Raw genomic sequence first — 24,297 nt, 5'->3', positions numbered from 1 at the left:
AGTGTGTGTGCGTGTGCGTGTCTTTAAGTGAATGCGTGTCTTAAGTGTGTGTTGTTGTTGTTTTTTTACATCTGTGAGTGTGCGTGTGTTTGTCTTTTCTCTAATGTGTATGCCTTTGCATCAGCATGTGTGTGTTTCTGGGCGTTTCCCTTCTCCTTCAGTTAATAGCACGTTAATTAGGCTTCATTTCCTGTGGCCCGGCTGTCTTCCTGTCTCCTGTGATGTGCTGCATAGCTAGAGCTGCATTACTGACAATACGCTCTCTGCACATCAACACTCACTGAGGAGGGCAGAGGAAGGCTGGGTTGTGTCCCAAATGGCACCCTTATTCCCTATATAGTGTACTACTTTTGACCAGGGTCCATAGAGCTCTGGGTATACCAAACATTAGGAACACCTTCCTAATATTGAGTTGCCCTCAGAACAGCTTCAATTCATCAGGGCATGGACTCTACAAGGGGTCGAAAGCGTTCCACAGGGATGCTGGTCCATGTTGACTCCAATGCTTCCCACAGTTGTGTCAAGTCGGCTGGATGTCCTTTGGGTGGTGGACCATTCTTGATACACATGGGAAACTGTTGAGTGTGAAAAACCCAGCAGCATTGCGGTTTTTGACACAAACCGGTGAGCCTCGCACCTACTATCATACCTCGTTCAAAGGCACTTAAATCTTTTGTCTTGCCCATTCACCCTCTGAGTGGCACACATACACAATCCATGTCTCAATTGTCTCTAGGCTTAAAAATCCTTCTTTAACCTGTCTCCTCCCCTTTATCTACACTGATTAAAGTGGATTCAACAAGTGACATCAATAAGGGATCATAGCTTTCACCTGGATTCACCTGGTTAGTTCATGTCATGGAAAGAACAGGTGTCCTTAATATTTTGTACACTCAGTGTATAGGGAATAGGGTGCCATTGGGGACGTACACTAAGTCTGACAGAGGATGGAGACAACCCATGAAGGAGAAGGCAAAAGAGGGAAAGAAAGAGACAGATGGAAACAGAGACAAAATCAAGGAGATAGAGAGGGAGGTAGAGAAATTAGTTGAGATAGGGACAACTGAAGGGAAAAATCAAGATATCTATACTGGCCCTGTCTCTCCCCATCTCTGTCCTTCTCTATCTCAATTCAATTCTAAATGTTTTATTAGCATGACGAATGTAAAAACTATATATACAAAAGTATGTGGACACCCCTTCAAATTAGTGGATTCGGCTGTTTCAGCCACGTCCGTTGCTGACAGGTGTATAAAATCGAGCACACAGCCAAGCAATCTCCATAGACAAACATTGGCAGTAGAATGGCCTTACTGAAGAGCTCAGTGACATTCAACATGGCACCATCAGATCGTAATTTTTCTGCCCTGATAGAGCTACCACGGTCAACTGTAAGTGCTGTTATTGTGAAGTGGAAATGTTTAGGAGCAACAATGGCTCAGCCGCGAAGTGGTAGGCCACACAAGCTCACAGAACGTGACAGCCGAGTGCTGAAGCGCGTAAAAATCATCTGTCCTCGGTTGCAACACTCACTACCGAGTTCCAAGCTGCCTCTGGAAGCAACGTCAGCACAAGAACTGTTCGTCGGGAGCACACAAGCCTAAGATCTCCATGCGCAATACCAAGCGTCGGCTGGAGTGGTGTAAAGCTCACCGCCATTGGAGTCTGGAGCAGTGGTAACGCATTCTCTAGAGTGATGATTCACGCTTCACCATCTGACAGTCCGACGGACGAATCTGGGTTTGGCGGATGCCAAGAGAACGCTACCTGCCGCAATTAATAGTGCCAACTGTAAAGTTTGGTGGAGGAGGAATAATGGTCTGGGGCTGTTTTATATGGTTCGGGCTAGGCCCCTTAGTTCCAGTGAAGGGAAATCTTAAAGCTACAGCATACAATGACATTCTAGACGATTCTGTGGTTCCAACTTTGTGGCAACAGTTTGGGGAAGGCCCTTTCCTGTTTCAGCATGACAATACACCCGTGCACAATAATATAATAATAATATGCCATTTAGCAGACACTTTTATCCAAAGCGACTTACAGTCATGCGTGCATACATTTTTGTGTATGGGTGGTCCCGGGGATCGAACCCACTACCTTGGCGTTACAAGCGCCGTGCTCTACCAGCTGAGCTACAGAGGACCACGAAGTGAGGTCCATACAGAAATGGTTTGTCGAGATCGGTGTGGAAGAACTTGCCTGCAGAGAGCCCTGACCTCAGCCCCATCGAACACCTTTGGGATGAATTGGAACGCCGACTGTGAGCCAGGCCTAATTGCCCAACATCAGTGCCCGACCTCACTAATGCTCTTGTGGCTGAATAGAAGCAAGTCCCCGCAGCAATTTTCCAACATCTAGTGGAAAGCCTTCCCAGAAGAGTGGAGACTTTTATAGCAGCAAAGGGGGGACCAACTACATATTAAAGCCCATGATTTTGGAATGAGACATTCGGCGAGCAGGTATCCACACACTTTTGGTCATGTAGTGTACATAGTTGCATTGCCAAACTGACAGGAGGAGTGTCCTGTCCAGATGTCTCACACTACAGAAACAGGAGATAGGCTCTTGCCCTAAGGACCATTCTGGCTTGGACAAGGCTTACTTACTTACCTACTTATTGCCAAAGCAACCGCTCTCCCTCTCTCACACTCCCCCCTCCCGCTCTCCCTCTAAGGAACCACACATTCTGAGCCTGTCTGTCTATCTAAGCCCCATTCCACTCCACATCTGGAAGAACTGCTGGCCCGCTCTGCTCGGCCCACAGGATCAGCAATCAGCACAGCTACAAGTGCACGTGTGTGTGTGTGTGTGTGTGTACTGTGTGTGTGTGTGTGTGTGTGTGTGTGTGTGTGTGTGTGTGTGTGTGTGTGTGTGTGTGTGTGTGTGTGTGTGAGTGTGAGTGTGAGTGTGAGTGTGTGTGTGTGAGTGTGAGTGTGAGTGAGTGTGAGTGTGAGTGTGAGTGTGAGTGTGAGTGTGAGTGTGAGTGTGAGTGTGAGTGTGAGTGTGTGTGTGTGTGTGAGTGTGAGTGTGAGTGTGAGTGAGAGATATGGCTTTTGTGTATGTGTATTTAGGATTTAGGCTTGTGTGTTTGTGTCAGCAGAAATGTATGTGTGTGTTTGCGTGTGTCTTTGCAGATGTTTACCATACATAAAATATTCTGGGTTTATGTCTGGTAGAGGGATTGGCTGTGGGTGGGTGCACGTGTGTATGTCCAGCCTCAGAAATCATAAAACACATGGTTAATCATGAATCGCAATCATGCGAAGCAGAATTACACCAAAGTCACGTCCAAAGACCTGGCCTTTCTCCTAAATACTTTGACTTAGGTTCGCTCTGGAGTAACTCAAGCGATCCGTCTTCTTTTGTTATTTACACTGAACAAAAATATAAACGCAACATGTAAAGGGTGCCATGGGTGCTGAGGAGTATTTCTGTCTGTAATAAAACCCTTTTGTGGGGAAAAATTCATTCTGATTGGCTGGGTTTGGCTCCCCAGTGGGTGGGCTTGGCTCCCCAGTGGGTGGGCTTGGCTCACCCATGGCTGCGCACCTGCCCAGTCATGTGAAATCCATAGATTAGGGCCTCATTTATTCATTACAATTGACTGATTTCCAAAATCTTTGAAATTGTTGCAGGTTGCGTTTATATTTTTGTTCAGTGTAGGTTATTGCTATGCCCAATGATTTTGTGGATAATATGTAATAAGATAACCAAAGCAAGCCCTATTCATAATAAAGAATGAACGTATGTTAGATATTATTGCGTCTGATTAGTTGGATTTATGCTAACCATATGTCAGTAAAAACCGTTGAAACATAATAGCGAGTGCTTATATTTCTCCTTCTAATATCTGATAATGTGGCAAGAAGTATCGCATTTCTAAAAACATTTCTAAAAACATAATTACACTTTGACATTATGGGGTATTGCGTGTAGGCCAGTGACACAACATCTCAATTTAATCAATAAAAAATTCAGGCTGTAACACAACAAAATGTGGAAAAAGTTGAGGGGTGTGAACACTTTCTGAAGGCACTACCTGGTTTCATATTCAGTGTATGCAGGAATTGAACCCACAACCTTGATGTGTAGCGGAGTTGATTTGGAATCACGCTCTCGGTTGCACTCCCTCCCAGGAGACTTGTAACCCCAAATGACCCCCTCGGATCTAGAGGATGTTAAGACTTGGTTAAGACGTTGGGTTGGAGAGCGGGAGACCTGGGTTCGATCCCACCAGTTACACTTGCACACACCATTTATGAACCATATGAGCCACCATGCACACCACCATAATTGCCCTTTCTAAGTGCTTTCTAACTGTGTGTTGACTCTCTAGGACCCTGTACTGGACCGACTGGAACAGGGAGGCACCGAAAATCGAGAGTTCCTCAGTGGATGGCCACAGCAGGAAGGTGCTGGTGAAGGACGGGATTGGCCTGCCCAACGCCTTGACCTTTGACACATCCACGAGACAGGTGTGCTGGGCGGACGCAGGTAAGAATCCCGTGCCTCTAGGAGCTTGGAGCGTTTAGAACCACACCTAAGGCATATAACTAGAACCAGCTTACTCTCCCAAATCCTCACCATCTTAAAGAGGAAAAAATTGCTAAACTGATCTTGGATCAGGATTTAAGGCAGGGCTCCAGACATTTTCCCCAGTTGGCACCAGCCCATGATTTGGTCGCATCCCCAAAAATTAATTTGCGGAGTCACGCAATAGAAACATTTGTAATCATCTGATAAAGTCATTATAAAGTATTTCACAATGCTTAATAAGAAGTGTAATATACTACTGAGATGGTATTCAATAAATACATTGTTACATCTAACATGTCCAAGCAGCAATGCATGATTCAAGGTATTTTGATATGCAACCGAATCCAGTGATTTTCATGAATTCACTGATGCATTCTGTTCATTTCTTATTATAAACTTGGGCAGACACTTTCATTACAGGAATCATGAGGATAATGCACTAAACTGTTTGACAAATTATGGTTTTATCCTCCCAATTGAGGTGACCCTTTGAATGAGGCGACCAGGTAGAATGTACAGCTCGCACCAGTATGACTCATATATTTTTTTACTAGCACAGACAAGTCAAAGGGTCGCAAAATGCGACTATATGGTCGCAGTCTGGAGCCCTGATTTAGAGGCATTTTCATTAGCTCTTTTGAAGTTCAAATTGCTACAGTACATCTCTGTGATCCAAGTCTCTATCTTTGTAACCTACGCTTTTGTTTGTATGTTCCCACCATGAAGTCGTTAAGGTTGAGCTATATATAATAATGCCCATTTCATGATGTTAAATCTCATGACGCTAAAATAGTAAGCTATTAAAAGTATGGTAAGTTATTAGAAAGCAGTGCTGCTGTCACTTCTCAGCACTTTAATATGCTGACTACAACCGCCATGCCCATGCGTCCGCGTGCGCCTTCGCACGCATGTTGATTTTGTCTATCCCCACCAGACACGATCATGACACGCAGGTTAAAATACTAAAATCGTAAATCAGTTAAATAAATATCGGGGCAGGTCGAAACACACATGAAACATTCGTGGACATTGAGACTATAGCCTTTGCTAGCTAGTTTGTCCTGGGAGATTATCATTGGGTTGTTATTTTACCTGACATGCATATGGTCTTCTTTTTAGCTGGTTCTTTGTGTTTCTCTATTGAAATTCTAATGACAGTGTGTTGAATAGACTTACAGTATTTAGGAAAACTCAAGGAAGCGGGACATGACTTTGAAAATGGCAAAGTAACTAAAATGTTAAATGACAATTAACACTAGAAAAGCTGGGCCTCTAGTAATCCCGTTCTGAGCCAATGCATTCTAACAGTTTAATAAATACATTTAATATATGCTATAAAACATTTGGTTGTGTTTATGAAGGTTTTAGGTAGGCCTACCATTAGAAAATATTTTTCATGAGTTTTGTTACTGTAGGCTATATGTAAAAACGAAAAACCACAAAAACACCCAAATTCAAGTGTTATACACCATCACAAAGATATGCATTATTATTTCATTAAGGCAGGTCTTTAAAAACATTTTTTTTAAACACTAATAGCTTGTATTTCAAAATAACTAATTATGCTCACATGTAGAACGCATGGAATAGCAGCTGTAATATTCTACCAAAAAAGTGATATTTTGAAATAGAGCCCATGCCTTAATTTTAAGTTTTTTGGCAAATGTATGTATTTTAGAAACCTTAGAACCTGCTCTTTCTGATTATGAAATCAAAATGTCTTACCTGCATGAATGACGATTTGAAAAATTTGCTTTTTGGTAAGCGCCATTCCCTTTTTTGGCAATTACCCACGCTGTGCAGCAGTCTCTTCATTCGCAAGGCAATTGATAATATTGTCACCCATAAGCCTATTGTCAATGTAATCTTGTCTTTAGGCTATATCTATTATTATAGGCCTATGTGTGAAATTAGTTTAGGTGTAGTTTCGATGGACATGTCTACCTAAAACTGCTTATAACACAAACTCTGTTTGTGACATTGAAATTCTAACGACAGTGTGTTGAATTGACATATTTAGAAAAAGTCAAGGAAGGGGGGACATGACTTTGAAAATTGCAGAGTAAATAAAATGTTACATTCATATGACCGCAAAATGATGGTCTCTGAGTTTTTTGTTCGTTATCTATGATTAATCTCTCAAATACATACAGTGGGGAAAAAAAGTATTTAGTCAGCCACCAATTGTGCAAGTTCTCCCACTTAAAAAGATGAGAGAGGCCTGTAATTTTCATCATAGGTACATGTCAACTATGACAGACAAATTGAGGAAAAAAAATCCAGAAAATCACATTGTAGGATTTTTAATGAATTTATTTGCAAATGATGGTGGAAAATAAGTATTTGGTCACCTACAAACAAGCAAGATTTCTGGCTCTCACAGACCTGTAACTTCTTTTTTAAGAGGCTCCTCTGTCCTCCAATCGTTACCTGTATTAATGGCACCTGTTTGAACTTGTTATCAGTATAAAAGACACCTGTCCACAACCTCAAACAGTCACACTCCAAACTCCACTATGGCCAAGACGAAAGAGCTGTCAAAGGACACCAGAAACTAAATTGTAGACCTGCACCAGGCTGGGAAGACTGAATCTGCAATAGGTAAGCAGCTTGGTTTGAAGAAATCAACTGTGGGAGCAATTATTAGGAAATGGAAGACATACAAGACCACTGATAATCTCCCTCGATCTGGGGCTCCACGCAAGATCTCACCCCGTGGGGTCAAAATGATCACAAGAACGGTGAGCAAAAATCCCAGAACCACACGGGGGGACCTAGTGAATGACCTGCAGAGAGCTGGGACCAAAGTAACAAAGCCTACCATCAGTAACACACTACGCCGCCAGGGACTCAAATCATGCAGTGCCAGACGTGTTCCCCTGCTTAAGCCAGTACATGTCCAGGCCCGTCTGAAGTTTGCTAGAGTGCATTTGGATGATCCAAAAGAGGATTGGGAGAATGTCATATGGTCAGATGAAACCAAAATATAACTTTTTGGTAAAAACCCAACTCGTCGTGTTTGGAGGACAAAGAATGCTGAGTTGCATCCAAAGAACACCATACCTACTGTGAAGCATGGGGGTGGAAACATCATGCTTTGGGACTGTTTTTCTGCAAAGGGACCAGGACGACTGATCCGTGTAAAGGAAAGAATGAATGGGGCCATGTATCGTGAGATTTTGAGTGAAAACCTCCTTCCATCAGCAAGGGCATTGAAGATGAAATGTGGCTGGGTCTTTCAGCATGACAATGATCCCAAACACACCGCCCGGGCAATGAAGGAGTGGCTTCGTAAGAAGCATTTCAAGGTCCTGGAGTGGCCTAGCCAGTCTCCAGATCTCAACCCCATAGAAAATCATTGGAGGGAGTTGAAAGTCCGTGTTGCCCAGCGACAGCCCCAAAACATCACTGCTCTAGAGGAGATCTGCATGGAGGAATGGGCCATAATACCAGCAACAGTGTGTGAAAACCTTGTGAAGACTTACAGAAAACGTTTGACCTGTGTCATTGCCAACAAAGGGTATATAACAAAGTATTGAGAAACTTTCGTTATTGACCAAATACTTATTTTCCACCATAATTTGCAAATAAATTCATAAAAAATCCTACAATGTGATTTTCTGGATTTTTTTTCCTCATTTTGTCTGTCATAGTTGACATGTACCTATGATGAAAATTACAGGCCTCTCTCATCTTTTTAAGTGGGAGAACTTGCAGAATTGGTGGCTGACTAAATACTTTTTTCCCCCACTGTACCTGGAGTTGTATGCTCCTGAAAACCAATGGGTAGATGGGAGAGGCGGAACTTGCAGCGTGTCGAGCGTCTCAAATAGAACCAAGTTCTATTTTAGCGCTTAGCTACGCAGACGCTTGTTCACGCACGCAAGCTTATTTTTTATTTTTTAATTTTACCATTATTTAGCTAGGCAAGTCAGTTAAGAACAAATTCTTATTTACAATGATGGCCTACACCGGCCAAACCCGGACGACGCTGGGCCAATTGTGCGCCACCCTATGGGACTCCCAATCACGGCCGGTTGTGATACAGCCTGGAATTGAACCATGGGGTCTGTAGTGACGCCTCAAGCACTGAGATGCAGTGTCTTAGACCACTGCGCCACTCGGGAGCCCACTTATGGGCGAAATGATTAAATAATATGTATATGTACATTTATTTTGCGATGCTCGAGCTTGTAACATGCTGACCAAACCGGCCGTCGCGTCTGCGTAGCCACGCTTGACCCGTTGCAAGTCCCGCCTCTCCCATCTACTCATTGGTTTTTACGAGCATATACCAACATGGATGATTGAAAGATGAAAGCTATCCACACTCCAGTCCAGTTGGTAATGGTAATCCACTTTAAAGTTGGTTGCCAACCGCCATATAAAATCCACAGAAGAAGAAGAAGAAGAAGAAAGATGAAAGAGGAGAGGTTCATCAAAGAACTAACTATGTTTCCCATTTTTATCTGTGGATTAATTGTCGGAGTAGAGAACACACGATTTTGTATGACTCAACACGGGTCCAAATTCTACAAAGATACAGCTAAAAAAAGGACCATATGCATTTTAGGTGAAATAACAACCCAATGTTATCTCCCAGGACAAATTAGCTAGCAACAGCAAGCTAGCTACATGTCCATGAATATTCCATGTGTTTCGACCTGTCCCCAAATGAATATAGTTGGCAGGGGTGTAGTGATGTAGGAACACGCTCCCTCCCTTTTTTTCAATTTGAGGAGCTGATAAATATTTTTCAGGAAAATTATTTCTGAAGCTGAATTAATTACTGCAACACCACATAATGATGAATTAGTATTTTACATAACGTAACCGAATATAATAGCATACTGTAGCATAGTAAGTCTATAATGTTACTGTTACACCAAAAACACCAGATTTGTAGAGGTTTTAGGACGGTTAGCTGAAGCTGAAAATACTCATTTCTTTTCTCATGCGGCCAAAACTCAACAGCGTGCACCACTAGGCAGGATATATGCTTTGATTGAAACAAAATACAAGAGAGGCTAATAGTTTGTTAACACCATTACACCAAGTAATTCAAGATCTACATTTCCCATGAAACTGATTGAGATCAAATGATTGCAGACGCAGTTTGTACATTTCACAGGTAAAAGCTAAATCATTATCATTCACGATTGACAGTGATGATGGCCTATTTTGAAATGAGGTATGCCTAACTTGGTGTTTGAGGTTATTAAAATATAAAATATTCTTGAGACAATGTGTGGGCCAGGGTTTCTGTTAGCCGGTAATTGCCTGCTAGATAAAATTGTAGCCGCCCAAATTGTCCGGGCTGCATATCATACATCCCGATTTCACGCTTCAGCACCATTCTCTCACTCCTTGCCTGCTGCGTTACGTCTCGATCACACCAACAGTGTCTTGCGCAAAATGGTACGCAGCATCATCTGGATATGTGTGCAACAAAAGTTCAACATTCACCTTCTGCTACCATTTCTGTTCAAGCTATCCACGCATACAGTTTGACGCATACATTCGATAAATCCAAAGTATGCACCACACAGAAGGCACTGCAACTGCCTCTGCAACGCAATGCTGCAAGGCAAATGCAGCGTTCACTGTCGGTGTGATCGAGGTGTTATGTGCATGCTGCTGAGGAGAGCGAGAGAGCGAGTGAGAGAAGCCTTGGGCTACTATTGATTGCGAAGATGGAGGCCTTTTTCATTGAAGTAAAACAAAAATTAGAGAGTATGCTTATAGTGAAAAGCCTACAAGGGGAATGTCCTCCATATGGACAAGTTTTAATGTTGTAGTGGACAAAGATGGGAAGAATGTTGGCGCGGCCAAATGCAGGCATGTGCAACTTGCTATTCAGGTAGGATGCAATTTTAGAACGTAGATTATTTTTAAAAAAAATCGTATTTACAGTATAATCATTTGTTTTATCATTATTATTACTGTATATCATTGTTATTATTGTAGGCATATTTATTAATCTGAACCAGTTATTTAAATATGCAAAGCTTGTTTTGTTTCATTCTGTTGAGACATTTTCGTTGGCTAAATTAAGTTCGATCTGTCTTTTTAATTGTGTGCTGCATGTATTTAGTTTAAGATGGGTTGTCAGTAGCCTGTTGCTGTGATTTGTTGGGGACGCACTAGCCTTTCTTGGTAGCCTAATTGCTGCAATACAGCCTGTTCAAAACTTTTGTGAAGGTTTAAACCAGAGAGCAATACACCACTGATAGTTGTTTCACAGTTGGTTTTGGTATGTGAACCTGCTTGTCATGAACTCGTCTGGTGGGGATAGACTAAATCAACATGCACACGATGGCGAACGCAGACGCACGTGCGGAGCCGGTTTGGTCAGCATGTAAAAGCCAATTTATGGTCAATCTGGCTCTGTATTGGCCGTACAGCATTTACTGCGATGCGGTCTCTGCAGAAGTCAGGGCATTCATACTTCTTGCGCTTCGCGGAGCAGAACAGAGCTGTTGTGAAGGAAGTTGTCAAGGAAATGACTTTGTGTTTATACAGGACCTCCCATGGTCCCACCCCCACCTACTGTCAAGCAATCATGTCAGTGTGGAGCTATACAGAGCCCTCCGCATTGTTACTAAATTTGGGAGGCGCATGGCGATGCAGTACGGAGCTCGATTTGGCCTCTGCAAGCCATCCTCTGTATGTAGCCTCCGGACCGCATTGTCGGATCAAGCATAAATCGGCTTTAAGGAGGGTTGTTGCAGCATGTGGAGCATCTGAAATAGAACCAAGTTCTATTTTAGCGCTTGGCTACGCAGACACCAATTTGCGTGCTCAAGTTTTCATTTGCATGTTAGTGGGGATGGGGCCAAGCTGTTTTGGAGCAGAGTCAGAGGTGATACACAGTTCAGATGCATACAGACTGTATACTACTCTACATACTATGGAAGGGGCTTATACTGTTATCAACCTGATGAAACCTATAAAATCTCTCCCTTACCATCCCCATCTCTTTCTTACCTTTTCTCTCTGTATCCTCCCCTCTTTCTCTCTCACACTCGCTCTCTCTCTCTAAGGAACCAAGCGTTTGGAGTGCATTGCGTCTGATGGGACGGGTAGAAGGGTGATCCACAGCAACCTGAACTACCCATTCAGTATGGTGTTCTATGCCAACCACTTCTACTTCACAGACTGGAGGAGGTAAGAGAGGAACATATCTGGGTTTAAATAGTATTTGTTATCTGTCAAATACTTAAGCTGTGCTTGATGGAGGTCCATAGGTGCGACGGAACCAATGGAATAGTCCCAAAAATGCAAACCCTGTAAATACTGTTTAAAGTAGTGTTCTTTTTAGGTTCAGTGTAATGGTATGAGAGAAAATATTGCACAACTGGCAGCAACAAACTGAATTGCGAGTACAATTTACATTTAGAAAAATTGTGTACCAAAACACAAACAAAAGACCAATAAGTTCCAAGCAATAGCAATTAATGAAATGAATGAAAGTATCTAGTAATGTGCATCATTAGCTGTTGGACAGTTGTCTTGAGCAGAGGGGGCATTGATGTTAAAGCCAGGGAGGAACAATCAGTGCCCGATTCAGCGCTCCCGAGTGGCACAGTGGTCTAAGGCTCTGCATCGCAGCGCTAGCTGTGCCACTAGAGATCCTGGTTCGAATCCAGGCTCTGTCGCAGCCGGCCGCGACCGGGAGACCCATGGGGCGGCGCACAATTGGTCCAGGGTAGGGGAGGGAATGGCCGGCAGGGATGTAGCTCAGTTGGTAAAGCATGGCGTTTGCAACGCCAGGGTTGTGGGTTCGATTCCCACAGGGGGGTATTTAAAAATAAAAAATAATAATAATGTATGCACTAACTGTAAGTCACTCTGGATAGGAGCGTCTGCTAAATGACGTAAATGTAAATCTGTATTGCTTGAGTGTTACAGATTGCGCGATTGAAATGTAAAGGTCATTTCAAATTGAGCCAACATATGCAGTCTCCGCTAACGCTGGAACATTGCTTTTACATTTCAATCATGCTGTAATGCCGAACTTCTCCACTACGGATTGAATCCAGCCCTCCGTCAGACAGACGGGCCAGGAGCTCTTCATCACGGCACTTTGCTTGTTCAAACTTGAATATGTATTTTTTTCTGTGGTGTTTGTAGGGACGGAGTCATTGCTCTGAGTCGGGACAGCAGCCAGTTCACAGACGAGTACCTACCTGACCAGAGGTCTCACCTGTACGGTGTCACCGTAGCAACCACCCACTGTCTATAAGGTAATACTGTACATCTTTATAGCGTCCTGTCCACGGGGTGAACTTGTACATCAAGCTGCCTCATGCTACAGAAACATAATTATGTGGGCTCACACACAAATCTTGACTCGTGATTGGTGACGTTCCAGGTTGTCTTTTTTGCAGTTGTGCTGTGCATCTCAGAAGATTGCTATGTCAAATGAATTGGTAACAAGACACTTCCCTAGACATTGTGAGATATGATCATCTGTGCAGCGCGCCTGCAAAAAAAGATGACATGGAACACCATCAATATTACCCTCATGTCAAAGTGATAGCAATAGCATTCACTGTTGTCAGTGGTTTTACACATCTGGTGGAAATAAATCAGATGAACTGTTCCACTTGAATTGTACTGTATGGCTTATGCCTTTTTGCAGTCTGTGTAGCCTGAAACGCTAATCTTTTTGCAACTCTGCAGATTAAGTATGGTCCCCAGTGTTAAGGCTCCCTGCTTTCTCACAAGCTTAGTTATATTATGTGACAGTATCAGAGCTGACACCTGCAAAAAGAAAAGACAGTAAAACACCAAATAACAGACAGAGGCAGTACAAACAGCCTTGAAACAGAACCTGTCAACTAGGAAGTTCCTCTGGGGAGTGGGGGGGTTGGGAAAGTAGAAGGCACCTGCTGCCAAATCACTGTACTTCAGACCTAGGTGACGAAATGTGACCGGTCCTCGCAGAGACAGCAAAGCACTTCAAAGCCATGGAAATCTAGTGGCAAGAGCCCTATGAGATCACAGCCTTGCGTTTGGTGGAAGCACACTTGAAATGTAAAAAGAGGGGTATTTATGGAGGTTAAACAAATTACACGTTTGAAAAGTAATGTTTGTTCTGTGACTGGTGCTAGTTTTTTTTAGCTGAGTGTGAGGTAGCCGTCAAGGATGTCCACTGTCCTTCCTGTGGCCCTAATGTGGTTGTCATCTGTTGCAGGGAGACAATGAGAGAGAATCGTTTTTATGGTGCTATTTTGGCAGTCTTGACATGCTTGCCCCTGTGAGAACCCTTCCATTGTACACTGCTACAGAGGCGACGAAAGAAGGACTCTCGCGACGGAGCAAGGATTTCACCAACCACCAGCAGAGCAAATTTACAAAACGCCAAACTGCGACCCCCCCCCCCCCCCCCGCAAATAAAGTTTTGTACATTTGTTTAATACCTCATTTCATACTTTCTACTGTATTTTTGTATGGGACTTTTTATAGAAAGCCAAAGAAAAGAGTTTTAAAATAAATAAGATCTTTGAGCCACAAGTCCTGTTATAACTGTCAATGTGTATTGAATGAACACACAGCAATGCAGTATGAGTATTCTGTGCACTAATAATAATTTTGTATTTCACCACATGGAATTGCATTGTCTTGCCAAATATCTGTTTTACCAGTGCTTTTTTTAATCCTTTATTTTTTGTAAGATGTGATATTTATAACAATAAAATGTGATTCAGGACTTAAAACAGACATTCTCTCATGGGTCATTTCAGCAGAGAATCTGGTAGGACTTCCCATTTCTTATGAACAAAAAAAAAAACACACATTTCTTTTTTTACTATGCATTTCACACATTTTCATTCCAACACTCATTCCACGAAAAGGCTAATTCCCCTTCCAAAACAAAAAATTCATTCCAATCTTTCCAAATCCTTCACAAAAACATCACAATCAAAAAGGCTTCATCATGGTTGTTAGAGAGGGGGGCGGGGGGGGGGTCAAAATAAAATAACAGGGTCTTGGACCAATATCCATGTAGAGTTTGTGTGACTGCTACTGCTTTTCCACAGACCGCGTGTGTTGGGGGTTATAGGGCAGAGGTCAAGGGATCAGGCAGGCCATGTCATCTGCCGACCTTGCCCAGGCGGTGGTCTGTTTTGGGATCTGCGATGATAGCCTGGACGGCTACTATGGCCTCGTTGATCCGGGTCTGCAGGTCTCGCAGCTCCTCGATGTGGAGCAGACGTAGGATCTGAGCCGCCTCGTTCAGGGTGGCGTCTGCAGAGAAAGGAGCAGCACACCACTAAGAGGCCGTGTTCCACAACACGAGATTATGCTCAGTAAGTGATCAGCGACTGAGGTCACAGATGAATTATTGTATGAATGTAGGACCACATGTTGACAGGATGAACAACACATGCAATTGTGCTTTTGTTTTCCCTTTGTCAATGCTGGGTTAAAAAAAGCCATATTTCATCTTTGTAGTGATCTGTAAAAAGAAACACTTACATACATACACCCCTCTAGGCAAGTACGTACAACCCCTGCACTGACATAGCCTGATATTATGTTGACATGACAGGCCACTTCAAACAAAGTGGTTCACAGGGAAATGACACTAGTCTCCACAATGACACGTTCCATGTTGTTTCCTTTGCCCGCATGCATCTCCAACAGATCTGGATCAGATCTTGACTATGTGATGGCCCTAGCCACCCAAGCAATCCTACCGAGTATTACATCAACAGTAGTCAAGATAAATTCCATTACTGTAATTCCATTACAATCATATCAATAGGACAGAATGGATTTGCTATGGTGCCCTAGGGGGCAGCCTAGCTGGGCTGTTAGCCCCTGAAAATGTATTGTTCATTTTGTTATATTATTTTTCTGCAAACTATTGCTTTAGGAAGATAATTAGATAGAGATCACATAAATCTGGTGATCTGAAATCTGTTAATTTTCAATAACACAGTAAATCGATTATTAGATCGATTGCACTGCTAGCTAGCTTTACAGCTAGCTTTCGCGATGCAGTTTTGATTTGAACATGCTGTCCTTGGGGAGCTCATGCCGGGGATTTCCTCTGTGGTTTCGGGCTGCTTGGACAGACTGGACTCTGTGCTGAATCATGGCGCTGTAATGGAAGCCTGCTACATTGGGACTGGGAGACCAGTCATCCTGGAGAACACCACTGGAGATTACTCGGGCTGAGGAGCAACGGGAGGCGATTCAACTCAGTGAGGGTGGCTAAGCAGTGGAAAGATTTGCAAGGCGGAGCCAGGCTACTCGCAAGTGGTCACAACCAATGCGGTTTGGACAGTGAAGCACGCTGGCTGGCTAGTTCTGCAAGCTATTCCCAAGGAAAGAGCAACCACTGTCATCTGGAGGACTATTCAAATGTGTTATGTTTTGGTCTTTGCAGTGTTTAATTATTTGGGCCATGTGAGGTTTACTGCAATTCAGCTTTTAGCTGTGATTGTGTAACATGTTTGAAGAGGACCACAATGGAAATACATTTTTTACTTAAATGCATTGTGTCCACATTTATGGTTGTATTGTGTTTTTTAATTGTCAAATAAAAATCTATCAATGTGTGGAGCCCATTAAGATTATAATAATCGTCTTGGGGACAACACAGGGAATTGACAGCGTAAGCATTTGCAGTTACAGAAGCACTTCAAAATGTCATTTAGGGACTATAGTCCCTTCATGAGGATATGAAGGATAACACACTGCCGTTTGAAATGTGCCCCGTGTGTATTACTTCAAATACTCGACTGCGAGCACTCACCTCCGGTATCAAAGCCGAGGATGTGCTTGTCCAAGGCCACAGGGAGACCCTTGAGGAGGAGGCAGAAACAGGAAGAGATACATCACAGCAATTAGGGGACACAGGAAGTGCCAATATATAGCCGTCCTCTTAAAATAGCATAGCCACGGAGACGACTTCCAGACCACTGCACACAGGCCTTACCCATCACACTCTGAGGCTCTATTTATCATCAAGCGTATAAGAGTAGGAGTGTCCCCACCCCTGTCCATATCATATTATTATTTGTGATCTAAAAGGCAAAATGGATCCTAAACCAGTACTCTGTGATGTTTCATACAGTAATGTGTCCTGAGAGTTCAGAGTGCACTTGAGTGAGCTTGCCTTGTGCAAATGGTCCCAAAAATACAAAAACCCATCCTGTTTGGACCCAGTTCTGAAGTATTGTGGGCACTATTTCGGATCACGTTTTAAAACCTTTGGCATTTTGATGAGGCCTAAATGTGTAGGCGGGTGGATCTGCCGCAGTAGCTCACCTCTTTAGACTGGCTGGCCTTGGCTATGGCTTCTGGGGTCAGCCTCTCTTGGATGAGGATCCTTATAGCCTGTTAGAGAAGTGAAATAACCACACCATTGCTACCAAATCTGCACAAGTCTGAAATCTGCACAGGGTCGTCATTTCCAACATGGTCATAAGAAATGAGTAAAACCCTTTCCACAGTATAGCGCTGATCCGAACCGTACGGGCTCTGATATTTTCATTTTACATTGTCCTTTCCAGCAAGGTTCCAGTTACTATGGTGGGTGCGTAACCAGGCCATCGCACTACCGCTCGGCACGACCTGGATCAGTAGTGTAAAAAGGGCATTAGTAAGTCTGTCCCACTTCATAGACATGGTGCTTGGTTGCAACTGGTTCTCACCTTCAGCATGACCAGGTAGTCGTCGTGACGCTGGATCTTCAGCATGTTAGCCAGGCCCATCACGCCAGCCTTAAAGTCTGGGTTGTTGCCTTGAGGAGCAAGAAGGGAACACACCCAGTTACCTTAGTCCCCTTACACATCTACCCCTACCACTCCAGTATCCCTGCACATTGTAAATATGGCATTTTTCAAATCAAATTGTATTTGCCACATGCACCGAATACAACTGTTATAGACCTTACAGTGAAATGCTTACTTACAAGCCCTTAACCAACAATGCAGTTTTAAGAAAAATAAGTGTTAAGTAAAAAATGTATAACTAAAAAATTAAGAAATTAAAGCGCAGCAGTAAAATAACAGTAGCGAGGCTATATACAGGGGGTACCGGTACAGAGTCAATGTGCGGGGGCACAGGTGAGTCTAGGTAATTGAGATAATATGTACATGTAGGTAGAGTTAAAGTGACTATGCATAGATAATAAACAGAGAGTAGCAGCAGCGTAAAAGAGGGAATAGAACAATGCAAATAGTCCGGGTAGCCGTTTGATTAGCTGTTCAGGAGTCTTATGGCTTGGGGGTAGAAGCTGTTTAGAAGCCTTTTGGACCTAGACTTGGCGCTCCGGTACCGCTTGCCGCGCGGTAGCAGAGAGAACAGTCTATGAATAGGGTGGCTGGAGTCTTTGACCATTTTTAGGGCCTTCCTCTGACACCGCCTGTTATAGAGGTCCTGGATGGCAGGAAGCTTGGCCCCAGTGATGTACTGGGCTGTACGCATTACCCTCTGTAGTGCCTTGCGGTCGGAGGCCGAGCAGTTGCCATACCAGGCAGTGATGCAACCAGTCAGGATGCTCTCGATGGTGCAGCTGTATAACTTTTTGAGGATCTGAGGACCCATGCCAAATCTTTTCATTCTCCTGAGGGTGAATAGGCTTTGTCGTGCCCTCTTCACGACTGTCTTGGGTGTGTTTGGACCATGATAGTTTGTTGGTGATGTGGACACCAAGGAACTCAAAGCTCTCATTCTGCTCCACTACAGCCCAGTCGATGTCAATGGGGGTGTGCTCGGTCCTCTTTGTCTTGATCACGTTGAGGGAGAGGTTGTTATCCTGGCACCACACGGCCAGGTCTCTGACCTCCTCCCCTCTCCTTCTAATCAGGGGCTAATTCAGACCTGGGACACCAGGTGAGTGCAATTAACTACCAGGTAGAAATAAAAAAACAGAAGTGTTTTGGCCCTCCAGGACCGGAATTGAAGAACCCTGGTCTAGGGTTTCTGGGATAATGGTGTTGTTGTGAGCCATGACCAGCCTTTCAAAGCACTTCATGGCTACAGACGTGAGTGCTACGAGTCGGTAGTCATTTAGGCAGGTTTGTGTTCTTGGGCACAGGGACTATGGTGGTCTGCTTGAAACATGTTGGTATTACAGACTCAAATCAGGGACAGGTTGAAAATGTCATTGAAGACACTTGCCAGTTGGTCAGCGCATGCTCGGAGTACACGTCCTGGTACTCCGTCTGGCCCTGCGGCCTTGTGAATGTTGACCTGTTTAAAAGGTCTTACACACATCGGCTACGAAGAGCGTGATCACACAGTCGTCCGGAACAGCTGATGCACACATGCATGCTTCAGTGTTGCTTGCCTCGAAGCGAGAAGTAATTTAGCTCTTCATCCATTTGTAGTCTGTAATAGTTTGCAAGCCCTTCCACATCCGACGAGCGTTGGAGCCGGTGTAGTACGATTCAATCTTAGTCCTGTATTGATGCTTTGCCTGTTTGATGGTTTGTCGGGATAGCGGGATTTCCGGGTTAGAGTCCCGCTCCTTGAAAGCGGCAGCTTTACCCTTTAGCTCAGTGCAGATGTTGCCTGTAATCCATCTGGTTGGGGTATGTATGTACAGTCACTGTGGGGACGACGTCATCAATGCACTTATTGATGAAGCCAGTGACTGATGTGGTGTACTCCTCAATGCCATCGGAAGAATCCCGGAACATATTCCAGTCTGTGCTAGCAAAACAGTCCTGTAGCTTAGCATCTGCGTCATCTGACCACTTCTTTATTGACCGAGTCACTGGTGCTTCCTGCTTTAGTTTTTGATTTTCCTGTTTTCTTATGGCATTATACAGCTCATTGAGTGCGGTCTTAGTGCCAGCATCGGTTTGTGGTGGTAAATAGACAGCTACAAAAAATATATGAAAACTCTCTTGGTAAATAGTGTGGTCTACAGCTTATCATGAGATACACTACCTCAGGCGAGCAAAACCTTGAGACTTCCTTAATATTAAATTTCGTTGTTTACAAATATACACAGACCGCCACCCCTTGTCTTACCGGAGGCAGCTGTTCTATCTTGCCGATGCAGCGTATATCCCGCCAGCTGTGTTATGTCGTCGTTCAGCCATGACTCGGTGAAACATAAGATATTACAGTGTTTAATGTCCCGTTGGTAGGATATCCGTGATCTTAGTTCGTCTATTTTGTTATCCAATGATTGTATATTGGCTAATAGGACTGATGGTAGAGGCAGATTACCTACTTGCCGTCAGATCCTTACAAGGCACCCCGACCTACATCCCCGATATCTCCGTCTCTTTCTCATGCGAATGACAGGACTTTGGGCCTTGTCGGGTGTCTGAAGAAAATCCTTCACGTACGACTTGTTAAAGAAAAAATCTTCGTCCAGTACGAGGTGAGTAATCGCTGTCCTGATATCCAGAAGCTCTTTTCGGTCATAAGAGACGGTGGCAGAAACATTATGTACAAAATAATGCGGGAAAAACACACACAATAGCACAATTGGTTAGGAGCCCGTAAAACGGCAGCCATCTCCTCCGGCGCCATTCAGAACACCATCTGTATATACAGTAGCTTACTTTCTCGTGTTTTTCTTATTTCTATTCCTTGTGTGTTTTTGTTCTACTTGACTTTATAGTACTACAGATATTGATTACTGCATTTTTGTGAAAGAGCTTGCCAGAAAGGCATTTCACTGTATAAGTCTAGCCTAAACAGACCAGGTAGGTCATAATGAGCATAAAGCAAACCAAAAAATGGCTCCTACGCTAGTAGGGCAGCTAGTGAAAGACTACGTGAGGCACCACATGAGCCTGAGGTATCCAACGTTTCTAGTCACTGCTGTCAGCCTCTACATTCCCATAGCAGTGGTAGGTTGCTGTGTGCGTGCGCAGCAGTGTGTGTGTGTGTGTAATCAGTCTGGTGGTCTGGGCCAGACACAGTTGCGCTAACCCACTTCAGTACTACGTTGCACGCTGGTTTCTTTAATCAGATGATTTTATCACAGAACATCAGGGACAGAGGAAGAGGAGTGAAGAGGGGATGAGATAGATGAGCAGAGAGGTAAGGGGAGAGGAGGATAGGCATTTAGAGGAAGAGATGAAAGAGTGGTTTCGCTCACTGTCCAGATGGATGAGGGGATCCAAGGGTTTCTCCGCCTCGGTGGCCGTGGCTGGCGGGCAGTTCTTGTACTTCTCAACTGGGGAGCCAGTGGGACATACAACAACCAGACAGTGACCACTTAGTCGATGCCCCCCACTTATTAAATAATACTACTACGACTTAACTGCTTTTACAACAAAGACTTGCTTTAATAGTGTGTAACCTCAGTCATTTAACATTCCTGGACACTGACAGTGTATGGCAACAGAGGGTGGAACCACAACTAGATTATCCCTTATGGTGGAGCAGCCCAAGCTGTCAAAGTTGCCACTGTTAATACAATGCTACCATCTAGTGGCTGAACAACGCATCACCACAACAATACATTGAAAGTAGTAATATGCCCCAAGCAGCCCAAGTACACACAATGGGCACCGAATCACACAAGGAAAATAACACTAGTCCCTTCAATAAATCAAGAGATATAAGGCGGAAATGGATGGTACAGTACCATTGTCGCCATACTCGAACCGAACTGCTAGACCCAGCAACCAGTCTACCGACTCCGGTCTCTCTTGGACAGTGAATGGGCAGTTCACATCTTGAAGATACTGCGTAGGAAACAGAGAATCAAGCTCATGTTCAGTAGGGAGAAAACTTGCCACAGTGTGCCTTACTGAACATGACCCAGGGTACCGTGAATACGAGGTTCCTGAGACCATAACCGTGATACAATCTTCTTCAAATGGTTAACTTCCATCGGAGTGGTGTCGTTACTAGCTCTCACTGGGTAGCTCTTTGTTTCAGAGCTCTTGTCTAGTCTTCAGTGCTCACCGTAAAAACTAAAATAAGCGTTTATTGGACAAATGCACGTAGGTCCCTCCCTGTTTCATCCTGTTTCCTTCCGTTTGGTTCCTATTGAATACACCCCAGGTGAGACATGGCTGAACAATTGTTTTTAGATGCCGCCATTCACATTTCATGAAAGAAATGGTAGGTTCTCCTTGAGCAGCATGCCTTATCCCAGAGGAACCTTTACTGTCCAGACTCATCACACTGGGGAACTATTCAAGCCAGGAGAGACAAAGGTTTCTGGTGCAAGCGCTGACGTGCTATGTCTCAATAGTCTTTCCTCCTTTGGGGACCGAGTGGCGCAGCGGTCTAAGGCACTGCATCGCAGTGCTAGAGGCGTCACTACAGACCCGGGTTCGATGCCGGGCTGTATCACAACCGGCCGTGATCAGGAGTCCCATAGAGCTGCACACAATTGGCCCAGCATCGTCCGGGTTAGGGGAGGGTTTGGATGGGGTAGGCCGTCATTGTAAATAAGAATTTGTTCTTAAATGACTTGCCTAGTTAAATAAATTTTAAAAATCCTGTTCTCGCCTCTTTCTAAAAAATGGCAGTTGGTAGCGAGAGGGTGCTTCCTGGACAGGAAATGGGATGGTAACTTCACAACCCCAATGGAGGTTCTCCAATGAAAAAGAGTGTGTCACAGCTATGAGACCAGTGATTAGGGCGGTAAATCGGATTACTTTCAGCATTCTAGAATGATTAGGCCTACTGACTGATCATGGGGCGCGTTCAGCAGGACACAACGTTTTGGAACGCTCAGATAGAAATATGCCATGTAGAACAAACATGCCTCTCCGACATGTAGAACAAGGATTCACGTGGTCCTCTGTAGCTCAATTGGTAGAGCATGGCGCTTGTAAGCCAGGGTAGTGGGTTCGATCCCCGGGACCACCCATGCGTAAAAATGTATGCACATATGACTGGAAGTCGCTTTGGATAAAAGCATCTGCTAAATGGCATATTATTATTATGTATGCTCTATTCATGGGATTTCTATCTGCAATGCTTGACATTATTTGGCAACTGAAAGTGGCCCTGGACTGGCTCTATTGTTTTGCCTATGATGTAAACAGTTAGGGAAGGGGTTGAGAGAACAGATCCTCCTAGATACATTGATAAAGTGGAAAAAGAGCCCCATGGTTCAGTAAGGAGACAATGTTATGACGCATGGAGATACTACATGAACTTGCCCAATAAAAAAGAACACAGATTTTCATTTTCCATCGCAAAACGTTTTGCTACAGTGCGCCTTCCTGAACACAACACAGGTTGTAATTGCTTGGATGTAATATGAACCGACCTTTGACTGACCCAAGGTTGTTTTCAATACAGTAACTGCAGCTAGCCTTGCTGCTCACCTGCTCAAAGGACTTGGCCCATTCCGAGCTGGGGATATTTCTCAGGTTGCCACGGTCTTCAATTTTGTAGTGTCTAATTTTCTGGTCCTCCAGCCACACAATGAAATTCCTGAACTCTGTCTCATCTGTGCAAAGCAGAACATAAAGACAGTGACACAATAACTAGACGCACATATACTCTCTGCAAAGCTAGTTGACCTGCACAACTATGTGTCAGTGGTAATAATAGATTTCCTGTGTTAAATTATAGACTGTGTTATAACAAATGGGGAGCCAGTGGGAATAATATATAATGTGTTATGTAATAGGACAAATATAAGCACCCACCACATTTATATTGAACCGGCAGAAATTCACATAAGAAGATTCTGTCAAATTCCTAAGACTATTCACTTATAATATACCAACAAGGAATAGAGTATCACTTTCAGATGCCACCCTAGCCTAGCTAACGTTAGCGAATTATCTAACGTTACCTAGTTGCGTTCTGACTCCACTTCTGTAAGTAAAGTAGCTACGCTAGCTAGCCTACTATCTGGTTTAGCTAGCTCCCAAAAAGCTAGTTAGCTGGGCTAATGCACAAAAAGTACAATACCTGACCACCTAACAAGACTCACAGTTTAATAATTTTGTATGACATAAACACTGCTAATATAAACAAATCATGCATACATATTACAGACATGGCTGTATCGAAATGTTTTAGACTTAACGTCAAAGATAGTACGGTAACAACTAGCTAGCTAGATGCTATAGTTACCCATTTTGCCATGGCCATGGGTGGCTCTGAAAGTGCACGTCATTCACTAGCAGATAGCTCGTTTATCGTGGCTTTGTTATTGCTACCTTTGCAGTCAAATCCAGAGGGGTTATGATAATCCAACGCTGTCAGTTTTCTTCGAAACATTTTGTCAAGTGGTTCTAGCTTTATAGGTCAGAAACAGTGCAACTTCTAGCAGAGACGCACAGAGTTCTTCTTCTTCTTCTTTAAAGTTTTATGGCAGACCATCTATTGTTGTATTGCCCCCACCTACTGTACGGGGTATTGAAACAAAACATAAATAATATATTCCATTGCGGGAAAGGGGAGGTGGGCGGGAACCAGAGATAATACAAAATACAAACTTGACCAAATAATGTACATTATCACACTGCATGGGTTTGGGCACGAAGGCTCTCACAGGGAATCTCATATAACCCAAATACACGTGAGAAGGGAGAGACTCTTCATTTAAAAAAACAATAGAATGGATGGAGTGGGCTTCCCCACACCATCTACCATGCGGGTCAGTTGTTGTGCACCAACCACTTGATCCAATTCTTCACGTACAGTTGAAGTCAGAAGTTTACATACACTTAGGTTGGAGTCATTAAAACTCGTTTTTCAACCACTCCACAAATTTCTTGTTAACAAACTATAGTTTTGGCAAGTCGGTTAGGACATCTACTTTGTTCATGACAAGTAATTTTTCCAACAATTGTT

General features: G+C 43.7%; 2 protein-coding genes across 4 annotated transcripts in view; one reads left to right on the top strand and one right to left on the bottom strand.

Annotated features, from left to right (window-relative positions):
• Positions 1 to 14,262, top strand: part of LOC121545169 (nidogen-2) — a 110,970-nt gene extending 96,708 nt beyond the window's left edge. For both annotated transcript variants that reach the window (XM_041855617.2, XM_041855615.2), the window contains 4 exons: positions 4,337 to 4,494; positions 11,580 to 11,703; positions 12,670 to 12,782; positions 13,736 to 14,262. In XM_041855617.2, coding sequence (XP_041711551.1) covers positions 4,337 to 4,494; positions 11,580 to 11,703; positions 12,670 to 12,781 — 394 coding nt within the window. In that variant the 3' untranslated portion in view covers position 12,782; positions 13,736 to 14,262. The remainder of the gene's footprint in view (positions 1 to 4,336; positions 4,495 to 11,579; positions 11,704 to 12,669; positions 12,783 to 13,735) is intronic.
• LOC121545171 (RNA transcription, translation and transport factor protein) lies at positions 14,174 to 23,871 on the bottom strand. 2 transcript variants are annotated; one of them, XM_041855618.2, is made up of 8 exons: positions 23,661 to 23,871; positions 22,815 to 22,939; positions 21,113 to 21,212; positions 20,621 to 20,707; positions 17,208 to 17,296; positions 16,822 to 16,890; positions 16,307 to 16,355; positions 14,174 to 14,790 (listed from the first exon to the last, which is right to left on the bottom strand). In XM_041855618.2, the coding sequence occupies exons 1-8, from the start codon at positions 23,719 to 23,721 to the stop codon at positions 14,636 to 14,638; spliced, it is 735 nt and encodes a 244-aa protein (XP_041711552.1). In that variant the 5' UTR covers positions 23,722 to 23,871; the 3' UTR covers positions 14,174 to 14,635. The 2 variants fall into 2 exon arrangements, with proteins under 2 accessions (XP_041711552.1, XP_041711553.1); XM_041855619.2 differs by having other exon boundaries at positions 20,621 to 20,698.
• Between the last annotated feature and the right edge of the window lie 426 nt (positions 23,872 to 24,297).

The sequence above is a fragment of the Coregonus clupeaformis genome, chromosome 29 (assembly GCF_020615455.1).
Source record: "Coregonus clupeaformis isolate EN_2021a chromosome 29, ASM2061545v1, whole genome shotgun sequence".
Taxonomy (NCBI): Eukaryota; Metazoa; Chordata; class Actinopteri; order Salmoniformes; family Salmonidae; genus Coregonus; species Coregonus clupeaformis.
This window is presented reverse-complemented; position numbering and strand designations above follow the sequence as displayed.